The sequence below is a fragment of the Dromaius novaehollandiae genome, chromosome 20, assembly GCF_036370855.1.
Source record: "Dromaius novaehollandiae isolate bDroNov1 chromosome 20, bDroNov1.hap1, whole genome shotgun sequence".
Taxonomy (NCBI): domain Eukaryota; kingdom Metazoa; phylum Chordata; class Aves; order Casuariiformes; family Dromaiidae; genus Dromaius; species Dromaius novaehollandiae.
This window is the reverse complement of record NC_088117.1, coordinates 3352740-3364267: the sequence shown is the minus strand read 5'-3', so window position 1 is coordinate 3364267 and position 11528 is coordinate 3352740. Positions and strand designations below refer to the sequence as shown.

The following is an 11528-nucleotide window of genomic DNA, read 5'->3' as shown; positions in this document are numbered from 1 at the left end:
CCCGACATCCGCTGGTTCCCCTGGCTGCCCTCCAGCCTTTGTAAATAAAATCAAGCCATTATTCATCTGCTCTGCTGCCAGCTGAGGCTTCAGAGCCTTCTCCTGTCATGGGTTTCTCTCCTAGGCTGTCAGCGGAGCACTGGGAAGTAAAGCTTGGCCCGCAACCGGAGGTGTTGCGCCTAACCCTCTGCCTCGTGGTGGTTGCACCCTGAATCCGCGCGGGAGCTCAGGTCCTCGGCACCGTGTTACAGGGCAGCATGAAACCCCCCCGCGTGGTGCAGCACCGGCGCTGGGGCTGTGCTCGACCCCACCATGAGTGACACACAACGGGAGATGGGAGAAGCCGGTAGAGGTGGCCGATGAACATCATCTGGTTTTTTTGACTGATTTGACTTGGTACTCTGTGCCGTTCCCCTTTAAAACCAGCCTTATGCCAACACTGAATGGCCCCAGAGCGAGGAATAACGGCCACATTTATGGCCACGAGGCAGCAAGGGCCCCAGCGACTCGGCGAAGGCCTCGGGAAGAACAGCGGCCAAGGCTCCGGCCAGAAGCCGGCTGCGGCTGCGCAGGTGGTGATAAGGGGAAGAAGTGATTTCGGTGGGGACCTGCTGCTGGCCGCTGCCGTGTTGCTCCCGGCCGGCCGGCTGTGCGTGGGGGAGGATGTTCCCGAGCGGGGAGGATGCCGAAATGAATGCCGAAAGGCTCCAGAGCTAAGGAAAATGCCTTAAGTGACGGCAATACGAGACATGAGTCATCCAGCCTGTTTAGCTCTGTCTCTTTTTTGCTTGGAGAGGACTCGGTTACAGCATCTAACAGAGGGCAAACATGCAGGTGACTTGCAGAGCGGCGGGTAAAGGGCAAAACTGTAGCTGGAAGTTCAAGCCAGACCTGTTAGACTTCAGAAATGAAGTCAAACAGACCTGGGACCAAGAAAGTAGCTTATAGGGAATTTGGTGCCGTCCGCCTTCCTGAGAGACGTGCTGTATTCCCAGGCAAGGTACAGAGTTCAGCACGGGCAGTAGGGTTTGCCTGAACTGCATTGGTGCCTGCGGTCAAGTGGGCCCTTCCCACCTTTAGCCCTGAGCCGGGAGAGCTGCTGGCAGCACGGGAACGTCATCCCCATGCGGCTGGATTTGCTCCCTCCTCACATGGGCGAACACCACGAGTCCGGCACGCTGGTGTGGGTCAAGCTGGGGTCCAGACCCTCTCACCCAGCTGCATCTGCTCCCGGTGGTCTCCCCTTTTGCAGAGCATGGTGTGAGGGCCACCGCCTCGGTGGAGGTGGACAAGCTCCAGCACCAGCTGCCCCCGGCAGTGGCCAGTCCTGTCCTGTGCTACGCGGCCCATCTTGTCTCTGCTGTGGCCTCAGCTTGTGAGAGCCAGCCAAGACCTCCGCCAGCCCATAAAGCTTGAGCCTGGGCAGGTCACCTCAACCACAGCCTCTGCAGCCCTGGCAGCAGCCACGGCCGCCCCGTCGGGCGCAGCGGGGTTTGGTTTCAGAGGTATCCCCTGAACAGCAGCTTGGGGCCTCTCCATTCTCCTTCCAACCCAAGTGCTGGAGCTCAGCTCCTCCACGCTGCCCTGGGCACACGGTGTCTCCAAGCAGGGCAGCGAGGGGCTGCATGGGCACCACCTCCCCAGCTCCTGCAGCCCGCAGCAGGCATCTTTTCCCCTTCAGTACAAGTACAGCTCTCGAACGTACATCCATACCTCGTTCGCCAGCTCCAGCGGGATTGCTGACGGTGCTGGCTGGCTTCTCCAGAGCCACCGTGGCTTCTCGGTTCCTACCAGAGCACCAACTTTGACAGTGCCAGGCCTGTAAAACAACAGTCACCTTCCAAACAGCTGCAATAACCTCCCCATCATCTTCCCCCAGAAGGGAGAGGGCAAAACACAAGCACTGCAGTTCCCAAACTGGCCGATGCCCCCTGTGTCCACCTTCACCCTCCCTGGGCGCCTTGCTGCACACCCCCACTTTCTAGGCTAGCACAGCTCCTTCCAGAGCTGCTCTCAGTTTTGCCAAGAAAGATTATCAGACCTTCAGCCTCTTTTGAAATTTTCCAGGCCTCTCTTTTTCTGCCTGTAAAGTGGTGCTCACGGATTTGAGCACCTTTCTTCTGGAGGAGGCGTAACGCTGAGTGCTCTGTAGGTCTCTCCTGGGCCTCGCCAAGTCTCAGATACTGCTGGAACTGGAATCGCCCCATACGATCCCCAGCACTGGATCTGCCTCTCTCAGATGGTCCCTTGTTTAGAGAATCAGGAGTTTTATCTTTCTCCCCTTTTACCCGTCCTACCTGGTGCTGGTCCCCAGGACACAGTGCTCATCCTGCCCTCTTGCACCTCGGTACATCTACTCTTCACCTTTCAGCATTTACCTTCCTGTTGCCATTTCAGAAACGCCCAGCTGTTTCTCCTTCACCTGCTAGCACAGTAAATGCATCTGCCAAATGGCATTTCCTAGGGTTATGAACTCGGCCAGAGAACAAAAAACAAAAGAGAAAACCTGTTTTCCCAGAAACGTCTGTTTTTATTAAATCACATCTTAAAACCTAGAAACATTCATGGATTTGAAACCTGGTTATCATACACAAAGCAGCAGATAGTCTCAGAGAAACATGTTAACATAGGCAGTAGAGATGGCAGACCTATCCTGCATCACAGCCAGGTATGCCCCACGCCTGGACGGCAGGGAGCCAGCCAGAAACTGTGTCTGAAATTTGGGAGAGTGCTTTGGAATAATTTTCTTCTGACCTTTCAGAAGAGCCAGCCTGCTGGTTCCCAGCCCACCAAGAAAAAGGTTAAAATCCTCATTTGCAAGACTCTCCATGAACCTTGGGACAGTTTTTGCCTCAAACTCGCGTATCTCGAGCTCTCGGACCGACAGGCTCTTTTGGGGCCAACGTTTCAAGCTCCTCCTGTATCTAAACTGCCTTTAGCTTCCAGTTTAGATGGGATGAGCTAAAGAAGGACCCATCTGCTCAAACGCAGCTGTTAGTTGTGGAAATGAGCAGAGATGGTGACTGCATATGTGTTACACTGTCTTTAAAGACCTGATTTTGGAAGGAGCAGGATGCTGTCAACTCCCTCTGAATTCAGCTAAAAGTAAAGGCAGAAGTAGACCACAGAGTGTTTTCTCTGCGCGTGATTTGTCAAATGGTCAAATACTATTCATACTTGGTTATTTTTAATTATTTTGACAGCTAGGCTTATTTCTTTCCTCTTCTCATTTGGATAAAAGCAGTTCGTTCAAATATCTCAGAGTTTAAAAGCATGAAGGGATATAAACTGTCCTTCTATGTGTTACCAGACCCATTTTCAAAGTCTGCACGATTACTTTTTCCACTTGTTGCTCACTGTTTTGGTTCGGTTTTCTTTTCAGAAAACGGATGAGCAGCCCTCGCTAGCAGCCCTGTAATAACAAACTGAGGGCTTGCAGCTGAGCGAAGGAGCTGGAAGTAAAAACCGGTGTCTGAACTCAGAGTGCAAACAGTGAAGATATTAAAAGCACGCTGACTCGCTCCCATCCTCGCGGGAGTTCAGTTTTTGCTGCGGCTGCCACTTGATATCACAACTGAAGTCACCCCAGTTCCAGGAATAGCGTCGTTAAAGAACAACAGGAAACAGCAGAAAAGCTACAGCCGCTGCCTGCTAATTCAGTGCCTGCTCGTTCACACACTGACCTCTCTCAGGCATTGCCAGACCCCGCGGCAAAATACAGTGTCCCTTAGCAAGCAGCGTTGTGCGCACATGGGAGCCAGGATCCATATTCATCAAAGGGTCTTGCTTTGCTATACTTGGCTATGATATTTTTAGGGCATTAGGAGCAAAGAGACCTGCCATTTTCCTTGAATTCCCAGTCCTGCACTAGCTCAGAGAGAGCAGGACCTTGTAGCAGGGACTCTACCGGTACAACTGAATTTTAGCATTAAAAAAAAACAAAACAAAAATAGCAGCCTCCCACTTTCTACTGAAGCTTCTGTGACTCGCACCTACGTGCACGCAGCCTGGTCCAGAGCCGGAGGCCAGGGTGACCGCGGCAGTGAGCCGTCCCCGGCCAGCCGCAGGGGCCTCCCCGCCAGCTCGGCTTTCCGGTTTTCGCCAGGTAACAACTGTTCCACGAGTAAAACAACACATCTGTTTCTGCACAGCCATGGGGGAAGATCACATTCAAACACCAAAAAAGCCACGGACACGAGGGCGCAGGGCAGAGGCGGCACTAGCAGGTTATTGCTGTACATACGTGGAGAATCATTACGCTAAAGGCTAAAAAGTTGGCTCCATCGGCTGCTCGAGGGGCTCCGGGAACGTGTTCATTAAACTCCCAGCAACACAGACGGAAGGGATCCTCTTACTAACAGGTTTATAGGGCCATTAATACTGTGATTAACCATCAGTTCAAGACAAAATCTCTTTGGACACTGAGATAAGGAAGAAAGCCCAGAGAGCCAATTAACTGTCTAAATATGGCTTGCCTCGCCACTGGGATAACGTAAGGCAACCCAAACTGCTTTTCATCCATCCTCGTGTATATCAATCTTAAAGATACTCTAAAAGCAATGCAATAATGTAACAAATTATTTTGCTGTATTAGTTCCTTAACGTTTACTAAGTATTTATGGGGGAAAAAAGCAATTTTGCTTCCCTTCGGATAGATTTTTGATGTCCATTATTTTTATTCCTTGTGGTCTTCTAAGTTTTTTGCACTGATTTGTAGTTCGTTGGGCAGAATTTATTTTTGAATCAAAACAGCTACTGGTTACCACTGCTCTGTGATATCTAACGCACAATCTCCACAAGAGCTTGTGAACTGGCATTTTTAGGCAGGCAGCAAACTGTGATGTTTTAATATTAATTCTCCTGATTGCACAGCAGGACTACCTGGGAGTTACCACGATCACAATCAGGCTTGTGGTCATTAAACCACCCATTTACCCATTCGGCTCCGGTACACAGAGTTATCAGCAGGCTGATTTGTCATCAAGACCGTAACAGTTTCCAATTGACTTTGGCTTGCGTTTCCCCGATCGAGAAGTTAAAAAAGAAAACCAGTCCCATGACGGATGTAGGAAGCCATGGATGTTCTGGGACCAGCGGCACAAAATACAGGCTCACACACGACTTCTCACAGATGGCTTGGAAAATGGTATTGCTGCTTGACACCCGTGGGGAGGATGCCGGGATGGCGTCCTGCGGGCAGGCCTGGCTGCATCACCAACTCCAGGGAACGTCGCTGCGAAACCCAGGGTACAAAGTGGTTCAGCTTAGCAGGTATCTGTAAATCTGCTTCCTGGTACTGGCAGCGTGGCCTGAGCGCTCGAGGAAGGACGACGCTATCCAACACGTCCTCTGATGCGCGATTCTGGCGACGTGTGCCGCTTGCCCTGGAAGGATGTTTTTTAATAATACCATACCTCATCCTGGAGCAACGCACCATTAGTAACGTGTCACTCTTACACCGGTTTTGATGGGTTGAACGGCTGCTGCTAAAGCAGGAGAGCAGAGCGAGCCTGTCGTTGCACCTCCCGCCTGGCTTGGGGGCAAGGACGGCCTCCCCCTTCCAGATCCGGCCGCGCTGGCGACTCGAAGCAGCCGGTTCCAGCCCTGCCGCTCACCCCGCTGACGCTGCCGGCAGAGCCCTGGGAACGGGAACTCCCGGGCGCGGGTCAGCAACGCGGCAACGTCCCGAAACAACAAGCAGCCGTTTGCCAAGGGCGCGCAGGCCGAGAGCCAGGGAGACGCTGACACGGCCAGGCTGGCCCTGCCGCCCCGTCGTCACCGCGCAGGGCTGAACGAGCGAGGGCAAGCGAGCAGCAGCATCTCCCACGCTCGCAGGGGAAGAGACGGTGTGAACGCACGTCCGTACATGCCGTCCCGCCGCTGTCGGAGCTCCAGAGTCCAGGCTGAGGGATGAAGCACAAATCCCTTTCCCGAGTCTCCTTGGCAAAGCGGCGTTAGCCGGTGGCAAAGCGAAGCCCACGCCGGGCCGCGGCTTGAGCTGCTCTCGAGGCACTCGGAGGCAGGACCGGGTAGGAGGCCCCGGCCACGCGCAGCAGAGCCCTGGCACCCAGGCGGGGTGAGGTGGCTGGTTGCCTTTTGCAGTCAGCAGGTTTGCTAGAGCTACAAGGGTTTTTTTGTTGTTGTTTTGTTTTTTTTTTAATGCAGTGAGGGCTGATCTGCTAATTTCCAGTCTCGGGTGCGGAGAGGTAGGATGCAAAGGGAAGTTGGTGGCTGCAGCACGAGGAGAGGCCGAGAAAGCCGTCTCTAAATGCCCTGCTTATTTCTACAGCCAAATTTTCTCCTCTCCTCTTTCCCAGCCAAACGAGAGGAAAAGAGAGAAACCTCCCTGGGAAACCCTGTGCAAGACAGCACGCCACAGAAGAGGAACCCTCCAAAGCGGCGTGAACACTCGCTGCACGCTGACGCAGCCGCATCCTTTTCTGCCGCCCTTGCTACAAGGCAGCAACTCACACCCGTGGTTGGGGTGAGTGGCTGGGGACGGCACCCTATTTAGCTATCCTGACCTATCTGCTCCTCTCCAGGGTTAACCTGTTACCAGGGTTTCTCCTGGCCGTGCTAAGAGCGAGTCCTGGCCCCACAGGAGCTGCGGCGATGCCGGCCGGGCTGCAGCACTGCCCCGCGGCAGGGCTGAGCTGGAGGCTGCGCGCGAGGGAGCAGAGCCTGCAGAAAAGCGCGGGGCGCTGTGGGACCCTGGTGCGGGAGGGCTGCCGAGCCGCCAGCGCGGATGCCGATCCGCCCCGCGGAGGGGATGTGCCGGCTCTGACTGCGCTGCGCGCTGGTGGGAAGCACCTACCCAGGAGGTCATCCTTGACACGGTGGTCCAAGTCTCAGCATCTGTGTCTACTCTAAAATTTAAATCACAACTTTTTTTGCATCCTGTCCTCTGCTGATCCCTTCCTTTCTCAGCAGCCACTTAAAAAATTCAACAAGTTAAAAGGGGAAGACATTTTTTTTTTCCTTGTCAAAAGTGGTTAACTCTAGTGATGCTATTTGCACAAAGGACATCAAACACCAAAATTCTACCGTCTTTCCAATCATCGGCTTTAGAGTATTTCATCTCTTCAGTCAAATGAACACTACAAAGGAAATAATATGCTCATGTCATAATATCACAAACTACATGGAATATAGATCTTTGGAAAAGAGAGAAATGCATTCATCATTTGTCATTATACTATACTATAGTCAACTGCACCAGTAAAACAGTCCGTTACGGTCAGTCAAGCATACATCTTCCTAAAGAAGTTCTGCAACTGTACAAGCTACCTTTCTACTTTGCAACCCTAGTTCTACGAGTGCTCAATGATAATAGATATACAATAGTTCTACAGGTAAATCACTGAAGTGGATACATAAACGGGCCCTTTCAGAGTTATATAAGGTTTTCAATAGTTCCACAATGCTACATTCATGCTACCAAGTTTACTGAATTGGGATTTTACTTTAAGAAAGGAGAGAGGAAGAGCAATTTATCTTGCCAGTTGGAGGCATAAACATAGGAGGTGAAAGGGTCAGAAAGGGAGAGAGTTTTGTGTCAGCATTTTAATTCTGCCACTATCACTTTCTTCTCTCAATAACACATGGCTTTTTTGCTTTCATAGCACCTACGACTCCCACCTCTCGCAAGCACAGCTGGCAGAAGCTACCCATGCTAAGTAACAGCTAATCAGCATCATTTTTGTGGTTGCTGTTGTTTTTTTTAGATCTGGCTTTTTCTTCCACAAGTCAGACTGGTGCCGACTATCCCTTTCACTGCAAGTCTGGAAAACACGACCGTGAGTCAAGAGCATGAGAGTCCAGCCAGGGATGAAACGCAGCCACCACGGGCAGTTCCTACGCGGTGAGCGGACCAGCTCCCAACCAGAGCAGGGGAAGCAGCTCAGACCCATTTGGTTCGATCAGCTAATTTCAACGACTCCAAACTATCTCTCTCCACCCATTCCTCTCCTTACTTACTCTATGTACATTATTTCTTCAAAAGTTTGGCTAATAAAACTGCTATAAATGTACAGGGTTCAGCAGTTCTAGCCGGAGGCCTGCTCCCCACAATTACAACCACAGATATGTCACGCAGGGAAGGAGTCCTCTACACATCAGAACAAGTAGTTCTTTTTTGCAAGTATTTAAAAGATTTGTACATGTATTTTCTTTCACTTCACAATCAACTGATTTTAGATACCAGGAAGTCAGGAAACCAAGGTAATGTTTCCCTGTTATTCTCCAGTGTATTTTACTTATATAAGAAATAAATCACGTAATCCCCCGGAATAGCCAGAGTGACTTTAAGTAATGGTTATCCTCTGAACAGACGTGTTGAAGACTACAAAACCTCCCAAAACAAAAACAACAACCCCCCAAACAAACAAAATGTAAATCTACTCCAAAATACGTCCTCAAATATCAACAACAAATCTGGGTTCTCAAACCACAGCTGCTCTGACAAAGCTCTGGGTTACTCTGCCCTGCACGGGAAGGGATGTGGAGGACGGCAGCTGAGCTCAGCAAACAGGTCATTTTAGCGTCGGAAAAGAGGTGGCGTATGCGCAAACGACTGGCATTCAAGTCAACGCAGGGAAAATTCAAACTCAGGGAAAATTCAAACTCGTGCTACAAACCCGTGCTGCATCCTTCAAGAAGCATTTCTTCCAGCTGCTTCGGTAAAACGGTCTCCCTGGAGGATTTCGGATGGTCCTGCCACCTCCCTGCTCCATACGGCAGACGAGAAAGAGATCTCGTCTTCCGACACGTAGCAAAACACTGGCGTGAGCAAGTAATTACCGTGGTTATTAGTTTCTACTTCATTGTTACACCATAATGGACCGAACTGAATTCTCAGTCATGTAACCGTATTTCTAACCTAAAATACTCCAGCAAAACTAAAGGCATATAGTTTTGCAAGCAGCAAAAGAGTAACAAAGTTGTGTCTAATTGGAGGAGAAATATACATTCGTGAGAGCACATACAGTCAGTGCAACACGGCTACTGTGAAAGTACCAAACCAAACTGGATTAATCAATGCAGCAGACATGCAGCGTCTGCTAAGTTATGTTAAAACCATGTTTGCTGGTGATTAAATATGTCTACAGAAGATATATTACCATTTTGAATATATTTTCAAGCAGACCAAAAATACCTCATCTATTGGTTAATGGTGTGTTATTTTTAACTAATTAAATATCGGGAGGGATTTTACCCCTCTCTCTATAAAAATTGCACTTATTTTCTATTAAACAAAGCAAAAAAGTTAGACTTCAATTCTATATTCCAGTATATATTCACATTGAAACTGGATCGTTTCACTCTAAGCTTGCAGGAGTAGGTGTAGCAGTCCTTGCTCTCCAAGATCCCCAGCACAGAAGGTCCCGTCAGTACAAACCTCTCCTTCCTCTGTGCTCTGGTCACTTCTTTACTGTAGTGCATGGGTAATTGGTTTTATTTTTTGTAAGAAAACCTGAGCTTCAAAAGTCTTTAAAAGGACCTGAAATCAAATCTGGCCCATTCTGACCCAAAACAGCTCAGTTCTGCAAGGAACTCCATCCTGTCCTCATTTCACACAGCTCCTCCTGAGACACCACGGCTCTGACCTGAGGCGAGCGAGGTGTCAAACCCTTTCCCTCCAGTCTCTCTTGACCCAGGAGACTTTCCTCCTGATACACTTCTGAGGGCTCCTCCTTCCCTCCCTCTGGCACTGCTGCCTCCTCTAGGGCTTTGAAGGGTTCCCTGTGCCAATAAAAAAGTCTCTCTGCAGTAAGCATGACTTCTTGGACACTGGTGATCAACAACTTCTTGCAAAGTCTTCTCCAGCTCATAAAATGTCATCGTAATCCAATAGTTTAGAGTGCTGGCGGGTCTTCCAGAGGCGGTAAAGGCGGAAGTCAAAGTAAGTCTCAATCATTTGCTTACCTAGGAGAAGAAGGGAGAGGAAGCAGAGGGGTTACGCCCGGCAGCGCGAGGGAGAGACCAGAGAGGCGACAGCAGCAGCAAACCCACCTGCAGGTATGGGCACAGGAGCACCCATCTGGATGCCTCGTTTTGGGAAAACCACCATGCTGCATGTACCCAGGGCATGGAGAGGTGCCCGTGAGACCCAAGTATCTTTTTAGGTATCCTCAAACTCAGAAAGGCTCCTCAAAATCCCTTGGCAGGGTCTGTCCACGGAGGTGGGAACTGAACACAGTCTGCCTCCAGACTCCGACCTCTCTGCACTGACTGCAAAAAGGAGGGGCAGCGGGGTGCCAGCAACAGCCTCAACACCCAGCACAAGGCAACCTGTGAGCCCAGTGAAGGGCTGAAAACCCACAAAAGGGAGATCTGGGCATAGGATGTAAGAACAAAGGTCCTTCCCTTCAGCTGGAGAGTGCTTTTAAATCAAGTTTCTTTCAGGTGCAGGACAGTTCCAGCCTCCACAGGCACAGGGATCTTGGAAAATTACAAATCAAAAAAAATTCAGTGTAATGGTTTGTGGGAAGTGTTAAAAATAATTACAATTTAAAATTCAAAACAAAAATTGTTGTGGGAAAATTAAGTTAAAATTAAGAGAGTCTCTCTGCCCTGCAGAGCTGTCTTTTCTTGCAGCAATAAGCTCAACAGAGCACTTTTTTTAACATGTGCGCTACACTGTTGGCACCTCGGACTGAAAGCAGGGGGGCTGTCTTGCAAGGCAGTCACAGACTCAAGGCCATGCAGGGCTGGTGCTGGAGGCAACCAATTTACCAGAAAACACCAGGGACAAACAACGCTGGACTCTAGCACAGGGCTCAGGGAGGGGATTTTCGCTTTTGAGGGCTGATTAAGATTAGTTTCAGATGACTTTGCAAAGGATTAGAGAGGTTACATTATTAGCGCGTCCCAGATTGAACAAAAGGGATAGATTCAGACGTGTTCTTCAGCCCAACTTCCTGGGAGATCAGCTGCTTAAACACATGCATGCAGAACCCACGGCCTCACCTGCCAGGCTGTGTACAAAACCAGAAATTTCCCTGAAAGGTCCTTCTTGGCACGCATGTACAAACAAGTTTGCTGCGAGATCTACGCAAGCACAGAATAAAGCTGGGTCCAAACCTCAGCGGCATTTGCACAGAGAACCCTGTGCCGCGCTAATGAGCTCAACCCCTGCACCTTCCTATGACAGTAAGTGGGAGTTAAGAATAGCTCATCAGTGCTGAGGCCAGCAGTGAACAGGAGAGGAAGTATCCCAGTGATTACAGCCTAATGCTCTATGTGTTTATCTTCCAAAAGAACAAAGTACCAAGGACCACGGCAAAGATGAAGTAATAAGGGCAACTTCAGAACAAGATGACTACATGCCCCTCATTAAACTTCACCCACAATTACTTTCATTGACCAAAGAGGAAGAACTCTGTATCCCCTTGAATTTTTGAGCCACAAGCAAAAAAAAAGTGAAGCAAGCTGAGATACAGAATGGCTATAACAGCTCCATTCAAGCCTCCTGTTGCTGAGACAACCCACTTGGTACCAGTGGTTTGAACCCTCTGGAGAAACTTGGT

The 11528-nt window shown here is 50.0% G+C and overlaps 1 protein-coding gene across 2 annotated transcripts in view; it reads right to left on the bottom strand.

Moving 5' to 3' along the window:
* Positions 1-3628: 3628 nt before the first annotated feature.
* NSMF (NMDA receptor synaptonuclear signaling and neuronal migration factor) overlaps positions 3629-11528 on the bottom strand; it is a 52609-nt gene continuing 44709 nt past the window's right edge. For both annotated transcript variants that reach the window (XM_064523615.1, XM_064523616.1), the window contains one exon: positions 3629-9924. In XM_064523615.1, the coding sequence (XP_064379685.1) occupies positions 9827-9924 (98 nt within the window). In that variant the 3' untranslated portion in view covers positions 3629-9826. The remainder of the gene's footprint in view (positions 9925-11528) is intronic.